Consider the following 23,814-nt stretch of genomic DNA (forward strand, 5'->3'; position numbering starts at 1 on the left):
TATGAATCTTTTTGCCCTGTGCAGCCTGCCGCTCTCTCTGTCACCTTGCTTCCATCAGGGGCTCTGAGCACCAGGCAGCAAAAATGCATTGAGCAGGATCAGGTTCTTTAGAGCCTAGTTGGCTCTTTCATCCTGCAGTAAATTCCTGCCCTCAGACACCAGGCCTGAAATTTTTCCTCTCTCTGGCATTTTGTTTTAATCATTTCAAATTTTACCCACAAACACTCTTGTTGCACAGCTAACTTTGCAATTCTTTCCAAAAGGAGAAAATTGACTGAAACGTCTGATTTTCCTATGTCATACCTCTTTGTTGCTCATACTCCTCCTTATCAATTCATAACTTCTCTAATTGTTCAGCAATTTTTTCAAGCTTTTAAATTGGAATATAGGAAGATGATGAAACAAAAGCATAAAATCCTCTCTGCATGCAAGGCAGGAAATAGTCCTGTGAAAGAAGCAGCAACTTTGCTGACACTCAGAAATAGTATCTTTTTACCTTTAAAACCTGAAGGTTGTTTCCTCTACAACATTAGAAATTAAGTTAACAATTATGCCCAAACCATGTATGGGTGCCACAAGTATGGTTTGATATTTTTAAACCTACTTTATTTGGTGTTCTTTAATGCCTCTACCTCCCCTCCAACCCACCTACTCTTAACAGGAGAGAGAGAAGGTTAATAGGGACAAGAGACAGGGATCTTTTTTAGACTCAGTTTCTTGAGGTGATTCCACTCTTCATCATCAGGATTCCATAAGACCTATTAAAAAGTAAACCATAAAATCAGCAAAAGCAACCACAACTGCACCAGCCAGGACCTGGAATCTCAATACATTCTCTGTAGCATTTCTCTCTAGAAGCATCTTGAAGCACTGAAAAACCAATCACTGTGAAGAGATGCAAAAGAGATTATTTATACTCTCCCATACACCATACAGGATGTTTTGCAGCTGGCAAAGACTATTACTCAGCATGAAAAAGTTTCCTTTCCAGTGGACAAACATCACACAACATCTCACAAGTCTGTTTCCAGTGGACAAACATCACATGCCTTCACTCTAGTCTGTATCACATCCCATGCTTGCTATCAAAACACAAACATGTTTACCTCCACTACAACCCAATACAACACGAAATCCCCAAACCAAAAAAATAAGGTAAAATTTTGTTCCCCTGCCCACTCCAAAAACTCACAAAGTGTAACCAAATCGAAGTTGTGGTAGGTAAATCCAGTGTCACTATATTGCAGAAAACAGGTATAAGTGCTGTTCAGTTGTTAATATTTATCCTAGTGACTATGTTTTAATTCATTCATTCACTCATTTATTTTTGATGTAACAAAATAAAATATAATAAAAACTATGACATTGAAGTTGGACAAGATAAGCCACAGAAAAGAGCCAAGAGATGGCGTAAGAACCAGACACCAACTTGGTCACACCCTCCGGAATCCCATAACAACACAAACTGGAAGCCATAATATATAAGCAGAGGACCTGGTGCAGACTCATGTGGGCCTTCCTCATACTGCAATAATCTTTGAGTTTATACAAGCTTTGTTCATGTTGTTTAGAGGGCTTTGTTTTCTTCTTATCTTCCATCCCTCTTGCACTTAAACTCTTCTACCACCACTTCCATGGATTTTCCTGAGCTCTGAGGTGAGAAAGTTTGTGGAGATACCATAGGTAGGGCTTAGTGTTCCACGGTCTGTTACTCTGGACAGAATGCCAAAACATCGTTATTTATATGGCTGCACTAGACAATTCAAAACAGAAACTACCCGTTATATGTCACTCTTACTCAGTGTCATACAGGCTTGCCAGGAATATTAGCACAAGGAAATAAAGAAATTGACCATTTATTAATAGGAAATGTGTTAAAACATTTCAAGTTTTCATTAGAATCAGTAAACTTCAAACCCCTACTCAGATCTAGCTGATGGACAAGACATTCTCCACAATTGAGTGGAGAGTGGGGTAAGACTTTCACATGAATCCTGGTGCCCCATATTTGACCATGCCCCCTGCATGGGGAGGCCTGTGGCACTCAGAGGAAGGATAACAGGCTACCAAGAAGAGACTTGATACCCTATGAGCATATACAGGGGGAGGAGGTCCCCCTCAGTCACAGTCAAAGGGGAGGGGAGTAAAGGGAAAGCAGGAGGGAAGAATGGGAGAATACAAGGGATGGGATAACAATTTAGATGTAATATGAATAAATTAATAAAATATATTTTAAAAGAAATGTTATATTTAGGCATTTTAAAGAGTCTATTGTGTCATATAGAAAGCATTACCTTTTTTGTTAAACAAATATTAAGTAACTGAGCTCTGCTAAATAAAAGTATTCTTCAAGATGGGAAGGGATTGGTGTCACCTGTGCTAGAAGCTGGTCAGCCATTACAAGGGTTATTTTGAGAGTATTTAGAGTGTGGACTGTATTTTTCATTACTTACTAGTGTTACTATCCTCATGGCATTTGTTACCATTTATTGTTATACTAGAGATAACTAAAATCTTATGATCTTACATGATTTCTTTAAGTAAGGTAACATATAAAAAACTCATTTAAATTTCTCAGAATAGATGATTCAAGCAAACTCATCTTTAATTATATACATTTTAGTGGATGTTCAGTGTGTTGAGAAATAGAATGAGTTTATTTCAAATGTACCCCGCTGCAGCAGGGAATGTCTTCTAGCCTCATAAAACAGATAACTAATTGTGCATGATAAGCATGTCCTCAGAGAGCTCTTTCCCAGAGAACTTTCTCAATTTGCTCTCTCAGGAAAAATGTAAATGAGTTGTCTGTAAAAAACCGTGCACAGGACTCTTGGGAATAGCAGAGAAAATTATAACTTAAAAGCCTTTATGGTATTACTATCTTCTAACTGGAGTTTCCCTCTTTTTGGCACCTTTGTATAAAACTGAAAACCCAATAGTTCTGAAGCAAATATTAAACTTTAGCATCCATACTAGAATCTTTCTCCCTCTTCTTTGAAAAGGAAAAATATCAAATATCTTCCTTCATAATTACTTTTAATCAACTAAAGGGGGTTATCAGAATAAGGTAAGTAAAGAGTCATCTGTATTGACAGAGATGCATCCCAGGAAAGGTGGAAAGTGTGGGCTGTGGTATCTAATAAGCTTACAGGAAAGACAGCTTCATTTCAAAAAATAATTATAACCTGTGGCTCTATCTATTTTTGTTGCTTTAGGAACAACTAGACTTTAATTTGTAACTCATTTCTTTCTCAGTCTATCACTGAAACCAAACTTAGAAGCATGCAAGTTTGTATAAACACTTTAGTCCTCAGATGTTGGTTACCTGAATGAAGTATCAATGCTTTAGTCAGTCCTTTGATCGTATTATAGCATATTTAAAATATGATTAATCTCGTCCATGAGATTATTGAAGGGTATTTTAAAATGAGCACAGCTTTTAACAAATACTTGCAAAGTCAAAAAGCACTGTAAATACAAGTGAGATGCTGTGTGTTATCAAACTGAATGTGAATATAATATGCTGGTATTAAAATGAAAGCAGACATATGGACAGCATGCCAACAGGAACTTGCCGTGCAATTTTCAGTGATTTTAAACACCCTGGATTAATATATCTCTGTAAGTTGAACTAGTGTTAAATCACTGAGTAACAAAAGCAAAAGTCTCTCTCCTTTTCCCCATTCCTACCCACCCCAGTCCACCACAAAATCTGTGATTCTAGTTCCCCTTCCCAGGGATGTCCATGCATCCTTACACCTCTCCTCTTTGTCTAACTTTTCTGGGTCTGTGGATTGTAGTGTGATTGCCCTTGACTTAAGAGCTAATACCCACTTATAGGTGAGTACGTATTATGTTTATATTCCTGGGTCTGGAATACCTTGCTCTGGGTGATTGTTTCTAATTCTGTCCATTCTTTATTCACTGCTAACTGTGAAAGTGGGGTCTCTATGACTCTTTTGCTGCTCATGGGATCCTTTTCCTCCAACGAGATTGCTTTGTCCAGCCTTGATATTAGGGTTTATTCCTAGTCTTATTACATCTGGTTATTTTGTTTTCAGTTTATTTCATATGGAGACTTGCTCTTTTATGAAAGAAAACATAGGAACAGTGTGTTTGGGAGAGTGGGTAGATGTGTGTGTGTGTGTGTGTGTGTAATGAAAGTAGACAATGCTGCAGGCAAGATGTATTTTATAAGAGAAAAATAAAGGAAAAAAAATGATAGCCAAATCTCATTTAATTAAAGAGCTGTTCCATGATATATCATAAAAATAACTAAAAATATGCAAAATACTGAAGACAAAATAATAAAGATATATATACAGGTGGGTAAGTCACATTCATCTTAGGAGATATAGGAAGAAGATGAGTACATATTTATATGAGAATTGGGTAAGATTAATTATGAGAGATTTGTAGAGTCTAAATCTAAAGTTGCTCTTTAAAAAACCTAATGGATCACCCATGCTCAAAAACAGTGGTAGTAATAATGTTAAGTAAACAATATTTAGTAATGTTTATAGGCCACATTTTTGGAAATACTTATTTCATGATCAGAATAATTGATACAATGCTCTTAATCATATTTATCCTATGACACAGAGATTCCCAAGAAATAAGACTTTAGCCTAAGATATCATCAGAAATTAGTATTGTTTATCCTCACGTAATCAGATCAGACGCTGTGCAGCATCTATGCACATCATACTCTCAGTGTCAGGTACTTTCTGTGGAGGTCAGAGGTGCTGGTCATTCTCCATGGCTGTGTGGAGAGCAGGGACTGACTCTTTTCCCTGTATTGACCACTTTCCCTTGCTGGAGAGGCCTGGTGGCCCTCAGAGAAAGGGGAAGCAGGCTATCTGGATGATATCTGACAGGCTGTGATTATATGATGGAGGAGAAGGTCCCCTTCCATCACAGGTGTAGTGGAGGGGATTATGGTGAAAGAGGGAGGGGGACATACAATTGAGGGTATAATAATCAGGATGTAATCTGAATAAATTATTTAAAAAATAAAAATTAAGAAAAGAAGTGCTGACTCATAATCTGCTGTTTTATTTTAAACACTGATAAATTCTTGATATGTAGGTTTGTCATAGTCATTAAGAAACTAACCTAACAAACACTTAAAATTATCTTAAAATATAGAAACAAGATTTTCTTATTCAGAAACAGGTGCTAAAAGATTTTTAGAGAGATAAAAGCTAGTTAGAGCACGTAGTACAAAGGACTCATTAAGAAATTGTTGGAAGAACTGGATAGATTTCTCAGCAGTTAAGAATATTGACTGCTCTTCTAGAGAAACTGGGTTCTATTCTCAGTATTCACATGGAGGCTCACAATCATCATTAATTCCAGTTCACTAATTGCCCTCTTGTGGCCTCGATGAGCACTGGACACACATAGGCAGGAAAAACATCCATACCCATAAAATAATTTTAAAAACTTGTGTCAATAATAAAGTTGTTGGACTCATTAATTTGCTAACATACAGGTGTTTTGCTTTTTGGTTTTTTGAATGTATGCATCTGAGATAGGATAGTCAAAAAACATGACTCATATCTTTGTCTGAGAGGCTCCTTATGGAGCATCACAAGATGGCAGTGAGCTTTCAATAAAACAAAGACTGAGTTCTGCTTCTAACTACAAAACATAGTCGGCTATGGAGCTGCTAATTGGCTAAATGAATAACTCAGATATGGTCAGTGTAATTTAATCTTAACGTCACATTTGAGTGTTCATTTGTTTGTCAGAGATGACTTTTTATGGAACACTAATAAATAAAAATATGTAAATAAATATTTTTAGTTTTCAACACATTGTTTTACTCTGTTCATTGATTTTGTTCTTTGAGGATTCACTTTAGCTACAAAGCAACGGAATATATCCAGTAAATACAAGGTTACTGTGATGTAAATGTCACTTTGAATTGAGATAATGTCTGAGGAAAGATTCTTGGAGTTGAAAAATATATTCATAATATTAATGTGAACTACACAACATTCTCCACAGTTGAGTGGAGAATGGGATATGACTTTCTCACGTACTCTGGTACCTCACATTTGACCATGTCCCCTGGAGGGGAGACCTGGTGGCACTCAGAGGAAGGACAGCAGGTTACCAAGAAGAGACTTGATACCCTATGAGCATATACAGGGGGAGGTAATCCGCATCAGGAACAGTCATAGGGGAGGGGAATAAGGGGAAAATGGGAGGGAGGGAAGAATGGGAGGATACACGGGATGGGATAACCACTGAGATGTAACAAGAATAAATTAATTTAAAAAATCAATTTGTCCCTGATAATTGACCAAATTTTTATATAAAAAGAAAGCATTGAGCTCAACTGGTAAAGATATATCTCTACAAGAAGAATAATTAACTATAATTTATCATGAATTATTGAATGAAAATCTTTCAATAAATATTTACACTATAAAGCACATACATGTCCAAAAGAACAACAGTTTAATTATGATCTAACACGTTTGGCTTATAAATAGTGGGCTCTTGGTAACTGTACAAATATGATTTTTATATACACAGAGCACAGAGCTCTTTGCCAACTTCTCTGACTCCTTCCTGGACATGTTTCCATCATGTTTCCTTCAGTAATGGCTTCAGAACTGCTGCTAACTTAGTTTCTCATTTTTATGTCTCATGTACTCTCACATAATTGGAAACTCTCTTGAAAATTTAGAGTCATAAGTGGAAGTCAAATCACCAGTTGCCACATTATTTTATTTATGTGCATTAGGAGTATGTATATGTATGAATGGGTGTGCATGTATGTTTTTGTGCAGAAGCTGTATTGTGAATATAAAATAGAGAGTGTCAATTTTTTCCACATTTGATTTCTACTTTACGTTTTGAGACTGTTCCTGTGACTAAACCTACAGCTCATCAAATTCAGCTACACCAACCAGACAGCAGGCTCCAGAAAATAGCTAGTCTTTTCTTAACTACATCTGGAACTGTAGGGATGTGTTTCCGTTGCCAACATTTTTACCTGAATACTAAAAGATAAACCCATGTTTCCTTGCTTTGGCAGAAAGCCCTATACTGACTGAGTTATCTCCTAAGCATCATGCATGTAATTTAAACACAGAATGACCACCCTGTCTTCTACAGTCATAACCAATACATCACGAGGCTTTGACATTCCTGCAATACTAACTTTCTTGATGCTTCTTTACTATAGGTAAATCATACTGAAGAGAATGACAGTGATCAATGAAAGCCACCCAGAAGAGTTCATTCTCCTTGGTTTTGCGGACTGTCCTTGGCTGGAACTCCCTCTCTTCATTACTCTTCTGGTAACATACCCCACAGCCATGATGGGAAACATGGCCATCATTCTGGTGTCCACCTTAGACCCCCGTCTCCACAGCCCCATGTATTTCTTCCTCACCAACCTCTCCTTCCTGGATATGTGCTACACCACAAGCATTGTGCCTCAGATGCTAACTAACCTAGGGGGCTCCACGAAGGCCATCAGCTACATGCGGTGTGTAGTGCAGCTTTATTTCTTCCATACAATGGGGGGTACAGAGTGTGTCCTCCTAGCTCTTATGTCCTTTGATCGCTATGTGGCCATCTGCAGACCTCTGCACTACACCCTCATCATGAATCAGCGTACCTGTCTCCTATTAGTGACCACTGTGTGGCTGATAGGAATTTCCTATGCTGTCTCAGAGGCCACAGTGACACTGCAATTGCCACTGTGTGGCCACAATAAACTGGACCACTTGGTGTGTGAGATTCCAGTTCTGATAAAAACTGCCTGTGGTGAAAAAGGCACTAATGAGCTTGTTCTGTCTATTGTATGCATTTTTCTTTTAGCTCTTCCCCTGTGTTTAATTCTTGCCTCCTATGCTAGTATAGGACATGCTGTTCTTAAAATGAAATCTCCAGAGGGAAGGAAAAAGGCCCTTGGGACATGTTCCTCTCACCTCATTGTAGTTCTCTTGTTCTATGGCCCAGCTATTAGCATGTATCTCCAGCCTCCCTCCTCTATTACAAAAGACCAACCAAAGTTCATGGCTCTCTTCTATGGAGTAGTGACTCCTACTCTGAACCCCTTCATCTATACCCTGAGGAATAAGGATGTAAAGGGAGCATTAGGTAACATATTCAGAAACATTTTTGTTTCAAAGTGAAAGCTTATAGACATCATAGAAAATAGTTATGAAACTATTTTAACTCATTCACTGTACAAAGTTGAAATTTCATTTTAAAAAGATCTTGAAAAACCATGCCTTGTGACTTGTGTTCCTTATAATCATGCTAGGCAATAGTCTTGGATAATATCAACCAATATGGAGGCTCTACTTAGAAAAGCTGTCATCGTACTTATGCTGGTGCTAATACATTCAGAAATAGTTACTGTATTAGGTGTTAGAACCATCATATACTTTGTAATACAGTTACACTGCTTCAAGCTAATCACCGTGAACACCATATAGTACACACTCTGCAACAGCTTTTTAATTAGTGCTTTGTGAAATAAATCTTTACTCTCTTTAAATTTTCCCAATTTCTTGTGAGGAGGTTTGGTATACAGTGTGAAGCAGTAACTGTTTTAATGAGCTATTTTCATTCACAGACTTTATGTGGATTCTTATAAAATAAATTGTTAATTTTTCTTAAAGGTTAATACATATGTATTCTATATGAGGAATTGAGGAATATATCATTAAATACTAAAAAGAATATGATAAAAGAAGAAAATGTGTTATTTTCTTAAACATTTATTTTAAATGTCTTGGCAAGTTAAATTCCAGAAAAGTAAAAGAAATGACAACCGTTTATGTGCATATACATGTAGCAAAATAGAATATCTTAACTTAATTATTTATTTTTTATTTTTATTTTTTACCTATACATTATTGTATTGTACATATTATTACACATATGTACAATAAATTACGTACTGAAAGAAGGACCACAAAATAACCAGGACTATATAAAGGCTACATTCATTGTGTTTTGACTATTTGATTTGACAGCCTTAAAGAAAACATCCTTCCTATCTTGGTGAGAGAAGTTTGGGAGAATGGGAAAATAGAAGGACCCAGAGGGTCCTAGAAACCTAAAGAAGAACATCATGATGAGCAGATCTGAACCCAAGGGCATCTGCTCAAACCACTGTACCAACCAAGGACAATACATGCAGTCAATATTGAACCCCTACACAGATCTAGTCAATAGACAGGACACTCTCCACAGGTTGTGGAGAGTGGGGACTGACTAACTCTGTGCTGAAGATAAAGTCAACAACAGGCATGAACAAAGCATTTGGCACTTGCGCATCTCACATTCTTGTTGTCTCCCTCTTTTATGGTACTGTCACGGGTGTTTACCTTCAGCCTAAGACTCATTATGCTCAGGAACGAGGCAAACTTCTCACCCTTTTCTACACTGTAATAACCCCAACCCTTAATCCTCTCATTTATACACTGAGGAACAAGGAGGTAAAAGAGGCAGTGATAAGATTGGGGTGGAGGACTTGGAGTTCCCACAAATAACTAAGGATGCTGGCATGTGAGTTTCTGTTTCTTGACCTGAAATATTAGAACAACCTTAGCTCAAAAATATCTAGGTAGGCCTCCTCAAAGTCACGATTAGCTTCATTTTGTTTGGGGCATGATGTTAGCTTCATTTATCAGTTACTGATTACACCCTCAATTTTCTCAAGGAAGCGACACAGGCACAATGTGGCAGATAAATTATTTTAATGGTCATTTTCTTCAGAAATATAATACGATTGACTTGTAAGAGAGAACGACAATAATTACAAAATAAAACACATAGTAATGCTTCATACCTCTCCATTCTTCCTGTTTTCTTCAGATTGTTCTGGGAGTTGAAACCAGAGCATCCTACAAATTGAATGAAACACTCTTTGAATACATCACAGGGCACCTTTTATTTACTTTTAAAACACTAAGGATTTATTGTGTGTGTGAGTGTTTCTGTGTGAATATATGCCATGTATGTTCAGATACCAGTAGGAGCCAGCAGAGAATGCTTGATTTCCTGAGACCGGAACTACAGGGTAACATGAGGGCTAAAAACTGAACTCAGGTCCTTGGAAGAATTGTAAGCACGCTTAACCACTGAACAATCTCTTTAGCTCCTTCTTTTTTTATGCTGAAGCATCTCATTGAGTTGCCCAGACAAGCAGAGGACATAGGAAACATCCATGCAGACCCGTGCAGGCTCAATGATTGCTGTTTCAGTGTCTGTGAGCCTCTATGAGCCCTGCTTGCATCATTCTGTGGGCTGTGTTCTCACAGTGTCCTTGACCCCTCTAGACTGTTCAGTCATTCATGCTTCCCTTCTGCAGAGTTCTCTGAGCTCTGCCTAATGTTTGGCTGTGGGTATTTGCCATCTGCTCTGATCAGCTGCCTGAAAAGGCCTCTCTGCATTGGCCTATGCACCAATCTATGGGTTTAGCAGAATATCATGATATCGTTATTAATTATTTGATTTGCTTTTCTTCTCTCAGTTATGGTTGGTATTATACTAGGTCTATGGCCACCCACCTTCTAATTCCTGGAAAAACAGGCAGTGTCTGGCATCAACTTCCTCCCATGGTTTGGGCACCAGGGAAGAACAATGTCCACTCTCACTCAATCCATCCACAAAACTATTCTATTTGCCCACCCTAAAGTGACCTGTGTGCCTGAACCCATGAACTCTCCTTGTTATATAGCTTCTCTGGTTTTGTTATTGTGTGGTTTGATTATCCTTTGCTGGGCAGTTAATATCTACTTATAAGTGAGTATATGTCATGTTTTTCTTTCTAGTTAACAGTCTGCCACCAAGGGAAACCATAGCAGGAACTCAGAGCTGGAGTCTAGAGACCAGAACTGAAAAAGAAAACACAGAAGCATATTGCTTTCTGGCTTCCTTGTTCCTATTAAAACACAGGCTCATTCCCGGTGAATGGTACCATCCATGTGTTCTTGGCCCTCCTTCATAAATTAAAATCAGAAATTCCCCCCAAATGTGCCCATAGGCCAATATGATGGAGGCAACATCTCTACTGAGGTTCCTTCTTCCCAGGGGTCTCCACTTTGTGTAAATTGGCAAAAACTTACCAGCATAAATATTCTCCAGAATAAATAAAATTTGGGACAGAAATTATGCCTTCATTAACAACAACTATGTCAAAATTGTGTAAGCAACTTTTCTGATTACCATGGCACAACATTCCTCAAATCACCTACTGGTGAATGAAAACTTACAATGGAAGTTCCAATGAGTGAGATTAGTTAGGGTGCATTAATATATGTGGAAAGTGGTCTAAACAAACTTTTATTAATAAAACAATCCTTGGTTCCCAAAACAACAACAGAAAGGGACACATAATATAGCAAAAACAGTTCTAAGAGGGAAGCTGATAATACAAAATGTCATCAAGGGGTACATTTGTGGGGATGTTGGCATTGGGCCAAGACCACAAGAAGGGCGGATAAGGCTGTGCTTTATTGACACAGATGGTGCCTCAGCAGTTAAGAGTGCATAGTGCTCTCACAGAGGACCTGAGTTTTATTCACATTGTGCTCTGTGACGACACTGGACACTTCCTGCTCTAGGAAATCCAGTAAGTCTTCCTCAGGCAAATGTATGCATGTGCACATCGCACACATGCATTAACAAGCTCCAGTAAGTATTGTAAATGGACACATCAAACACTAGAGAAACAATCACAAGCAAAGATACTGCAAATATCAAGTATTCATGGCTGAGCCCTCAATTTTGGTCGGCTGACATACCATGCTTTTTGAATACTGAATCTTTCACACTGTCTCGATTCCTAGATCTTTGTAGTAATTTTAAATCAGAAGTGAATATGTTCTAATTTTTTAAAATACATTTATCTATTGAGATCATGGTACAGTATCTTCCCTTGATTTTTGTTAATAGTGTTGGTGTGTAATATCTGGCATCTTGGAATCAAATAGAGGCATTGAGTAGTGGGTAACCTCTATTGTAAAGGTAAGAAAAAAATACCAATGTACCAGCAATCTAACTATAAACAAGACAGTGCTATGAAGGATTACTTCAACTTCAGTAATAAAGTTTACTTTTTAATGTTATTAATGGAATTTGATATTTGAATGTCAATAAGACAAAATTAAAGATGATTGGGGTGGCTTTTTAATTTAGATTAATATGGCTTTAAGAAACACATTTTCTCCTTTATGTGCCCAACATATAATTCTATAAGAGAATTTACCTCTACTTTGCCTATCCTACCTGTAGAAATCCAAAGACCATGTACTTCACCAAGTTAACTAGAGAGGGCTGAATCTGAAAACGTAAAAATTTATAACCATTGTATAGTTCTCATTGGGTACATACTTTTATTGAAATGAAAAGTATCCATATAAAACTATAGCATAGTAGATTGCTCCTGTGTCACAATTTTCTTTCCTCAGATATTGACAAATATTGGGCCTATAACACATATTCACTCTTTTAAAAATCAGTATGATGGGAACAAGTGCTGATCCTGATAATTAGTGAGACTAATCATGGTGCAGACACAGACGGCTCAGAGAAGATTCCATTGAATTCAGTGAGTAAAAATAACTCATAGTCTCTCAACCCTACAACTTCCATTGGGAAAAATGTATTTGCTATGGACATTAGAATGTTCAAAGGGACACACACACACACACACACACACCACACACACACACCACACACACACACCACACCACACACACACACACACACACACACACACACACACACACATCAAATGGATTAGGTTAAATTTTCATGTCTAGTTTTTCCTCGAAGAGATTTCTCAGATCAGATGAAAATAAAAACGAATATTCTTTTTTTTTTAACCGAATATTCTGAACAACAAAAAAATCAAAGCTCAGGAATCCCTATCCAATGGGCATAGATATGGAAAATTGAAATCTTAGTGAAAATCTCACTTAACAAAGGCACAGGATGTAAAAATCAGCAAAACCCCACTAGAAGGCACACTTGAGCAGATCAGTGAGGTGAAAAGAGATGTCTACTTTAGGTATTAACAGGGAACACTGGTCCAAGGGTTTAGGGGACCATACCTCACTGGGCTCACAGGAATACATCAGTAAAGAATGCCTTAAGGACTTCTAGCTAGCTGTGAACACACTTTATTTTTATAACAAAGGGACAAACCAGTAGATATGTTTGATATAACAAGATAAAATCAGGATTCTTAATAACAGAGTAAGCATAAAAAAAGAAACTTGATTACAGGAGTCTTGAGAACAGCAAATGTGATTGTCAGCTCTAGATGGGACATCTCTGGGTATGATAATTAGAGGATTGTTTCACTGCTTGCAATGCTCCGGAGAGGCCTGGTTCAGTTTTAAAGCATCTGTGTCAGGGTGACCTTGGGTAATGCATCCGTGTCAGCACCTTCATCTTTGTGAGGGCAGATCTACATCTCTACCTCACAGGAATTTTTTTTCCGGTGCTGTTATCTTTACTCACTAACCTCTTCAAAGCCCCCTTTACATCCTTGTTTCTTAAGGTGTAAATGAGGGGGTTTAGAGTAGGAATAACCACAGTATACAAAAGCGTGATAAACTTCCCCTGACTGTGTGCGTAGGAGCTGTTAGGCTGGATATACACAGCGGTGCTTGTGCCATAAAATAGTATTACCACCAGCAGATGGGATCCGCAGGTACTAAGAGCTTTACCCCACGTTAGAGCTGACCTTAACCTCATCAGTGCTTGGGCAATGTACCCATATGATACTAAGATGAGCGACATGGGAAGGAGAAGGAGCACCAAGGAAGCCATGAATAGCTGAACTTCGTTGGCATGAATGTCGACACAGGCCAACCTGATCATGGCAGGAACTTCACAGATGAAGTGATAAATCCTGTGGTTCCCACAGCGAGGCAGGCGGAGGGTGATGGTGCCCTGAATCAGTGTGTTGCCCACTCCACTCAGCCATGCCATCCCTGCAAGAGACTGGCAGAGCCGCGGATGCATAACTGTGGCATAATGGAGTGGCCGGCAAACAGCAGCATAGCGATCAAATGCCATCACTGCGAGGAGGACACACTCAGTGGATCCCAGAGCCAGAGACACATAGAGCTGAATAGCACAGCCTGTGGGAGTAATTGTCTTGGCTGGACCACGGAGGTTCCACAGCAGCTGAGGAACAATGCTGGTGGAAAAGCAGATATCAACGAAAGAGAGGTTTGTAAGGAAATAGTACATGGGTGTTTGGAGCATGGAATCCACACAGGAAACAAGGATGATCGCTGTGTTGCCTACCAGTGTCAGGAGGTAGGAGATCAGCACCACCACAAAGAGGATCTTTTCAAGCTGTGGCTGATCAGAGAAGCCCACCAGGATGAAATCACCACCTGAGCTCTTGTTAATTGTCATCACTCTACTCACAAAAAGGAGGATGGCAAGTGAAGGAACACGTGTTAGATGAAGAGGAATGTAGTGGGCTCAGTAATCCTCTTGAGAAATACGCCATAAAATTGGAAGATGCATTGTGTTCTGTATAGATTATAGGCAGGAAAAATGGAGGAGGGAGATTGGAGGAGGAGGAGGACGAGGAGGAGGACAGGAGGAGAAGGAGAAGGGGGACAGCAGGAGGGGGACAGGAGGAGGAGGACAGGAGGAGAAGGACAGGAGGAGGGGGACAGGAGGAAAGGAGGAGGACAGAAGGAGGAGGACGACAGGAGGAGGAGGGAGGACAGGAGGAGAAGGAGGAGGAGGACAGAAGAAGGAGGAGGGGGACAGGCGGAGAAGGAGTAGGACAGGAGGAGGAGGACAGGAGGAGGAGGAGAGGGACAGGAGGAGAAGGAGGACAGGAGGAGGAGAACAGGAGGAAATCTAAGAATATAGAGTTAGGTGATACACCTAACAGGGTGTGATGCAGGGATACACAAAGAAATACTAACAACTAAGGAACAGGAGTGAGAGAAGTGATCTTATCTAAGGAAGAAAAAACCAATTGTTCAACCAATCCCAAATGCTCAGTCTTGAAAACATACAAGTAACATATATAGACTCAGCAGGATAGATACACACATATATATGCTTCTCTAGATATTTTTAAATGTATATATTTATGTAGCATTTCATTTTTTAAAAGGCCATGAATTTGAAAGAAGGCAAGGAGTATTTGAGAGGTTTTGGAGGAAAAAAAGGAAAAGGTAAAAATATGTAATTATATTATAATCTGGAAATGAGAGGAAAATGTTTTACAAAGGCTCGGAGATATAAAAACAGACCATGTGGAAAATAGTCAACCATCAATGATTGATTAGTTCTTCCCAACTTTTCTCATGTGTTCTTTAAAAAAAAAAAATATCCTTTTCTTCCCCAATAGCACTTAGAACATTATCTGTAAAAGGTAGAAAAAGAGACATTAAATATATAACCATGTTCTTGGTAGGCATACCATTGTGTCAGTAGGAAACTTAACAAAGATTCATTTGGGGAGGAAAAGGTACTTCTCTACCTTAAGTGTATATTTGTAAACACCAAGCTAGAACAAATTTTATACCACTAGTGGTTTAACTGTAAGATATCATGCATACATTACTTTCTGCCAGTATTTTTCTTATAATATGAAAACAGGCAGTCTGTGTGTTTTAATAGTCAATATATAGTAGTACTCTTGTTAGTTTTGAATAATTTTTGAGCATTGTAAAATAATATTAGACTGCCAAATAACCAGGGCCCAGCAGAGCCAGTGGAGACTCAAGCTTCAACAAGGACCACGCAAGGACTGGATCTAGGCTCCCTACACAGATGTGGCAGAGCAGTCCTCATAGCCATCCCATGGTAAGAGGAATGGGGATGACTCTGACATGGCCTATGTTGCCTACTTTTTGATCACTTTTTCCAGGCTACCTTGCCAGGCCACAAGGGAAAAGTATGTGATGGCTATTCTTCAGAGAAGAGGAAACAGGTAATGAGAGTGAGACCATGAGGAGAGGAGAGAAGGGGCTATAACCAGGATTTAAGATGAATAATTAATAAAATTTTAAAAATCATTTTAGACTTGTATGTTTCATTTTTATGTTATGGTAGCTATGACTCAATTTTTATTTTTAATAGTTCACATTGAACTTGTGTTTTATAAAGTATTTTCCTTATTATTGCAACTTCATAGTGTACAAGCAATGAATTTCTTCCTTTATTTTGATTTTGAAAATGTGTCTGTGTGTAGAGACATTGTACATGGTATTGTGATACATAATGCCATTATAATAAGTGTGTATATTTTACCTTGAGCAAAACCTTAATTTCCCATTTCATTTGTTTTTAATCAAAGACTTTTTATGAATATCCTGGACAGAAAGCCTTATAGGCTATTGCTTACATTTTGTTTTGATCTCATACAGCCATAAAAAGAGAGCATCAAAGTAAGATTATTATTTCTATAAAAATATAAGTTTCACACACTATTACTTAATTCAATCCCTGCACAATTTTCAGCTCCTTTTCTGTTTTCAGAATGGTACCTATAATATGCACCTCTTACCACATAAAAGTTTTAGCTTCTTTATTCCTACTGTGTCTCTTCCAGACATTATTTTAGTTGTGCTTACCAAATTCTACCTACCTGTTAATGTCAATTTCCAGGTGAATATCTTCTAAGCAGTCACTGGTACCTGAAAGCCTGAGTTGCTTGTTTGTAACCATGTAAATTACACATGTGCCCATTTCATAAAGCAGGTGACATGTTCTAAAAAGGTAGGGAGATATTTAATGAGTAGAAATGTTCCTGTCAAATCCCTTTTATTTTTCTAAAATAAATGATTATTTTTAAATAACAGAATAGACATAAATGCGCTTTAAATAAGTTGCTATCTTTTATTATTTTATTAAATTTTTATTTCCCCTATTTTCCTCTCTTAATGAGCAAACCTTGTTTAAAGCATCTATTAAATACATGGTTTGATAACATATTAAGATGTTCCTTCAATTATCTAATTCAAAACTAGCCTATATATTCATATTTGCTAAATTTTTTAATTGAATTTTTCAATTAAGTTTATAAAAATTGTTAATATTCACTAAAACTAAAGCATGTATATAAACTGCTAAAATTACAACCCTAATTTTTATTTACAAACAAAATTCACATATTAAATACATGCATGTGAAAATGACTAGCATATCCATTTACCTGCATTTATCTTGGGGACCTGCATTCATACATTCATATATATGAATGGATGTTATTCACAAATATTTACTGAAAAAGATAAGTTTGTTCCCTAACTTTGTGCTTTCCATATTGTTTAGTCAAGGTACTTGAATGCTTTTAGGAATTGTGTCAAACCATATATTAACATTATAATGCTGTAAAATTAAATTTCCCAGAAATATAAGGGTTTTGCTATGGCTCTGATATAGTCACCATGTCCAAATTATTTAACTCAACCTTGTTGACAAAGTAGAAGCCATATTAATTTACTCATATTTTAAATGTAAATGTTTAATATGAAAGCAATGCTTTTAATTCTCTACATTTTTTTCAGAAAATACAATGATTCAAAGACAAGGGAACATAAATAGTTACCGTACATGCACACCAACACAGAGAGGCATAGACTGTGTCCTCAGTAGCACATGAATAGCCAAAACTATTGCTGAATCAGAAAGAACTTCACATTTTCAGTTCTTCAGAAAATGGTAAAATTGGAAAGAATTTAAGTATCTAAACCATAGGGGAATTTTTCCCAATATAACAGTGATCTTCTTCCATATTTACTTTTACTTATTGCTAAATGTATGTTCTTCAAATATAGATAGATAACTATAAAATTATTTGACATCCAATCTTATACTAAAATTGAATTTACTATATTATCAGAAAAAGTTTAAATGCTTAGCATGCTAAAAGGCACATGAATTATTAGCTGAGTCACTTAAAGACAGTTGGTGTGGCAGTTGTTGAAAATAATATTATATTCTTAGCTAGAAAGCTTGTACTACAGAGAGATGAGGAAAAGAAAAATGTGTAGTTACTCTTTCCTCACCTCTAAAATTTTTGTCCCCTTATCCTTCCACTTACTTTCATAGACTGAGAAGATTGTGCTTTCCAGAAACAATAGGTTCTGGAAATGAATCTTTGATTCCAGGGCCAAATATCAGAAGAGAGTGCTTTGCCCAGAGCCAGAGGACACTGAAGTGTGTTGCTGCAGCAGGAAATGATGTCATCCCAAACTGGGACATGGGACTCTCTATATTCCTAATAGGGCAATTATCATCTAGCATGAGAGTGACCAAGAGCAAAATCTTCTGGAAAACTAAGTTGCAATCAATGCTTCTGCACAGGTGGGTGTTTAATATGAGATATTTTCAGGAGGTCAAAGCCAATGTTGGAAAAGATTGTTACGAAAATGAGAATAAATCTCTCACTCTGAACAAGTCAAGATTAAACACCTGTCTCTCATAGAATCATCACCATTACTGAAATTATTGATGACTGGAGATACACATCAACACAGAGAGGCATAGACTGTGTCCTCAGCAGCACATGTATAAATACAGGTGAATGTGTGACATGCCAACCATTGTCACAGGGGTGAATTTTCACATGTGGATTCTGTTGGAGAGAAATTAGAGCAGTTAATTTGACAGTTTTATCTGCATTATTTAAATTGTTATAAATGGTTTTGTGGTCAGGAAGTTAGAGAGGCCTCACATATAGAGCTCTTAAAAACTCGCAAAGATCATTGTACTTTTTTCAAATTCACAAAGCAAAGAACATAGGCTAAGGTTGCTTGAGACTCCTTTCTTCCAAATCATTTGCCTAAAAGCATTTTCTTGGGTAATACATATAATAGCTTATATGAACCAGATACTAGGTACAGAGAGATCTCATCACAGAAACATGCATTTAAGAATAGAGAGGGCAAAGGCTTGGTGGCATCAGTCATAAATATCTGCTAATAAACACACAACAGAATGTTTCATGAAGAACATGGACATGAACAAAGATAATCATATTCTCACTGATAACATTCAGAAGATCCTAAAAAGAAGACTCAGTTCATTTCTTGTCATCTGTAAAGACAAACTGAAAACAGGCATGTACATTGGAGAAGAGAGATATGTGATGATCATTTCACAGTAATAAAAATATTCATGTTGCAACATTTAAGGGTTGTACCTCTCTCTATGCCACTAAATACGGCCAAAGTCAGCAGTAAGTCTTTAATTCAAACATGGTTTTAAACAAGATACAAGGCACTGGGAGATTTTGACTCATTAAATAATAGCTCCTGGTGCCTTGGTTTCCTTGAGTGAAAAACTATGTTGGCTAGTTTATGTCAACTTGACATGAACTGCAGTTATTTGGAAAGAGGGAAACTCAACTGAGAAAATGTGCCTGCCAGATTAACTTTGAAGCAAGCCTGCTGTGCATTTTCTTGATTAGTAATTAACGTGGGAGGATCCATTACATTGTGAGCGATGCCACCCTTGACAGGTAGTCCTGAGTACTCTCAGAAAGCAGGCTGATCAAGCCATGATGGAGCAAGACAGTAAGCAGCATTTCTACATGTACCCTGCATCAATTGTTGCTTCCAGATCCCTGCTTTGAATTCCTTCTCTGATTTCCCTAGATGATGGACTGAGTAAAAATTGTGAGATAAAATGGACCTCCTCTTCCCCAAGTTGCTTATAGACATGGTGTTTGATATTAGTAATAGAAACCCTAAGAAAGATAAAGACCAGAAGCCAGGCAACCAGCTGGATGCTCATCATGTCAAAACTGGCTGCTTCAAACACTGATGCCACAGGAGGCCACATAAAAGCTACATCTAATTACTGTTGAAGCACAGTGTCAGTCCAGAAGGATCTATCCCAGCCATGGCTCCCTCAGACCATAAGACACAGACCTTACCATCACAAGCCTTGGTGAACTTCAGATACTATTCTTTTTATTTCTTTTTTACATATATATTTACATTATTACACATCAATAACATAAACTATATACATCAGGAAGAACAAGAAAGCAATCAGGAATTATATAAATATTATATTCCTAGTGATTTGGCTACTTGTATTTGGCAAACATGAAGAAAACATCTTTCCTGTCTTGGTGAGTCTAAAATTCTGAATGAAAATCAATATCTATCATATCTCACCTCTATCAACTCAAAACATCTATCTAGACCTAAAACATCTTAAACCTTAACCAACTAAGCTTAATTGTAAGACAAAACTATCTGGTCTTCAACCCCATCAGAGACTTGAGAAGGAATAAAACTTAATTATGTGAGTGAACTAGAAGTGCTGGTTAGCAACTTCCAAAATGAAAAAAAAAAATGACAGGAACGGTTTGCTGCCTGAACAGTCCCCCAAAATTCTCTATAGCATTGGAGCACCATCTTCAGCGTTCTGGCCCAATATATCTGACAGACATATTGTGAAGCAGGAACTATTGAGGACTTGCTTACCCTGTCTTGGTAGAGTTTGTCTATTGACTCTGCCTGCATCCAAGCTTGCCCATTTTTAGGCAGAACTCTGTCGCAGAAACAATGACATTTATGATAGGTTTGACAGATAGATATAATCCCATAGGAAGGTATGGTAAAATCATTTGAAGAGGTCTCTCCAATGGTTTCAGAGACCTACACAATATGGCATTTAAAGATTTTTTTTATTTTAAAGATTATTTAACAAGTCATGTTAACTCCTAGCAACAGCCAGCCAACCTCAGAGAAGATGATGAGCATCAAAGAACCTCATGTGGAGATGTTGTCAAATGTGGCAAACCAGCCACTGGAAAGATACTTTTCTTACATATTCTCCACTAAGGCCACAGTGGGGGAGCACTTCTCTACTGCCCAGCAGAAGACCCTGATTGATTCAAAATCAATTCTCTCTATGCAATGTCCATCTCAGAATGTCCTCTCAGAACCACCTTTGCTATATCCCAGAGGCTCTGAAAGTTGTGTGTTCATTTGAATTTGATTCTAGGAACTTTCAAATTTCCTCCCTGGTCCCTTTGATGACTCACTAGTCTTTCAAAAGTGTCTTCTTCAATTCCAGATGGTTTTGTAGTTTCAGAACCCTCCTTCTACTAACTTCTAGTGTTATTATAATATAATAAAAGAATTTTATTTCATTATTTTGTGTTTTCAAATACTTCCCATATGTCTTAAAATGCACTAATTCTGAGAAATAAAAGATACCAAAACTTTTAAATGTAGAAAAAAGGTCTGATTTTACCTGAAACAGCTACATGGACTAAATCAATGCTCATTCACCACAGAAATAAAGTCCTTCAACAGATGAGTTTATTGATGGATTCTGCCAATCATTTAATAAAGGATAAACAGTAACCCTGAAACTCCTCCAAAAGATAGCAGAACATGGACCACATCCCCTCTTTCTGTCACTCAGATGAAGTCAACATTATCTCCTTTGGTAAAGCCAAACAGACATTGCATGAGAATAAAACTTGAACCAACATCCAAGATAACAAAGATAAAGTAACAACAACCACAATCACCTACCACACTGTACTAGGGACTGAGTTGAGCAAAATAGTAAAACAACTTAAACCCTACTTGATTTTTCTCAGTTATCAGCAGGTGTCTGATATCAATAGCACATAATTATTACAGATGATGAAAATTTCATTTTATGAAATCCAAAATATTTACATGATTTTTTCAGAACATCCAATAACTTAGTAACAGAGGTAAATAAACACCATCTACATCAAATCCACAGTTTGCACACTATGATGAGACTGAAAACTTTACTCAGCTTTTACTAATAAGATAAGGATATAAATATTTGGCACCTTAACCCAAAACTCAGTGCTTAGGCATGAACATATACTCTGTTCTATATGACTTATTTTCCAGGAGACAACATGTTGTACCTTTGTGTTCAATGTGACAATTTTGATATAGAAGAAAAATCATTAGGTTATTGGGGCACTCCCTGTGGATAGAATGATTCAGATGTTCTGTGATAGAACTATTTCTCATGAGAAAGGGCTGCTGAAGAGCATGGCTCTTCTGCACAGAGCTATTGTCCTATCCATAAGAACTCTCTGGAGTGCAATGAGATGCCTCCTGAAACTCACCAGTGAGAAGAAAGTGTGAGTCTCCTGGGGTGGAGATAAGAGGAAAACGACACAAAACACAGAGAATTTTAGTATAATAGGTTGATATCTCATTGTTTCCCAAGAAAGGATAAAGTGCAGATGTGCCCTCAGTATAGCAAAGAAAGTGTGTGTGTGTGTGTGTGTGTGTGAGAGAGAGAGAGAGAGAGAGAGAGAGAGAGAGAGAGAGGAGAGAGAGGAGAGAGAGAGAGACAGAGACAGAGAGAGTCAGAGAGAGAAACAGACAGACAGACAAACAGAGACTGAGACACAAGACACAGAGAGAGAGAGAGACAAAGACAGAAAGAGACAGAGAGAGATTGGGACACTGCCTTGAAGGGCATGATGCTCTCTCCTGAGACACACAATCTTCTTGACATCAGGCAGGGTTTCTGACTGTAACAAAAGCTTTCCAGTACAATGTAAAGATGAGGATGATGATGGTATGTGTCAACTTTTGTTGTAAGGAAGAGAAAGCCAGGAGTGGATAATCAGAAGTAAAAACCACCTAATTATCTCTTCAAGTGCTGTGATTGCAGGTAGGTGCCACAAAATACTCAAAACATTTTCCATTCTTACTTTTATTCTAACTAGTGATTCTCTCCTACTGTGAAAGCTATTAAAGTTTAAGCTGACTCTTTCTCAGAAAACATCTTTGTGTTGTTGTTAATCACGTGTTTCTTAGTAAATTAGAATTCACTTATCACTGTAATACTCATTTTATATGATACATTGTACTGTAGTCAAGAGATCCCACAGTTTCTATGGGTTGAACTAAATTTCCAATCAGCTGCATAAGTGGTCATAGGTGAGTGAATGTGGGGAAACCGTAAGTCAGGGGTGAGCCTCTTAGTAATTTTTTCCTGACCAATCTACACAAATTCTGTGTGTTGTCATAATAGAAATAGTTACCATATAATAGTGAAGATGAACATTCTCTGAGAGTTTTCACACACAGACACTGCAATGTTTCAGAAACATAGTTCAACAGTGTGTTGTGGCCTTAAATGATCAGATAAAATACTGAACCCAACAACGAACATTTCTAACTACATGACACAAGGGAAAAGGACATATTTACCTGCACCATTCACAACGCAGATTCAAGTAGGTGCACTGGACTTGGGTCTCCAGGCTGTGTAAGGTTTCATGCAAAGCCAAAACAGTAAGATTTTAAAGTCCTCTCATCTCATGCACCATGTCTTGTATATATCCAGTCGCCAATAAAAACATACCTTGTGATATGAACCTTCAGAACCTTGTCAGTGCTTAGTGCACACTTGATTTTTATAACACTGAAGGTCTGTGTATAAAATAGAGCTAGTTATTGGTAAGGAACCAGTTCAAACAGCTCAGCCAGAATGATGTGGAGGATGATATCAGGCAGTGCTTAAAAGGAAATAGTCAATGCAAAATTTAGGTCAGTAAAATATAATAGGTGAGAGGCAGATGGGTTATCTACATCAGAGTATTCTGACAATTGTTTATTTCTGTCAAGAATCTTGATACTTTCTGAGAAAATCATTCTCATTCCACATCTTGAGATGAAATTATAACATTATGGGTGTGTGCCAAGGCGAGTTTCTGGAAGTTTAACTGAGATCACACTCTCTAAACGGAGAGCTGTTTGTATGAATAAAGAAACTACTACTAAAAACCGGGAAACTAAAAACCAAGGTGTTAAA

General features: G+C 37.5%; 2 protein-coding genes across 2 annotated transcripts; one reads left to right on the forward strand and one right to left on the reverse strand.

The window, feature by feature from the left end:
- The first annotated feature begins 7,220 nt into the window (after positions 1–7,220).
- On the forward strand, positions 7,221–8,159 carry LOC127191070 (olfactory receptor 11-like). Its single transcript, XM_051148310.1, has one exon. It carries the CDS (start codon positions 7,221–7,223, stop codon positions 8,157–8,159), a length of 939 nt encoding a protein of 312 aa, XP_051004267.1.
- A 5,302-nt stretch (positions 8,160–13,461) lies between these two features.
- Positions 13,462–14,415, reverse strand: LOC127191071 (olfactory receptor 2G3-like). Its single transcript, XM_051148311.1, has one exon. The coding sequence runs from the start codon at positions 14,413–14,415 to the stop codon at positions 13,462–13,464; it is 954 nt and encodes a 317-aa protein (XP_051004268.1).
- Between the last annotated feature and the right edge of the window lie 9,399 nt (positions 14,416–23,814).

The sequence above is a fragment of the Acomys russatus genome, chromosome 6 (assembly GCF_903995435.1).
Source record: "Acomys russatus chromosome 6, mAcoRus1.1, whole genome shotgun sequence".
Classification (NCBI taxonomy): Eukaryota; Metazoa; Chordata; class Mammalia; order Rodentia; family Muridae; genus Acomys; species Acomys russatus.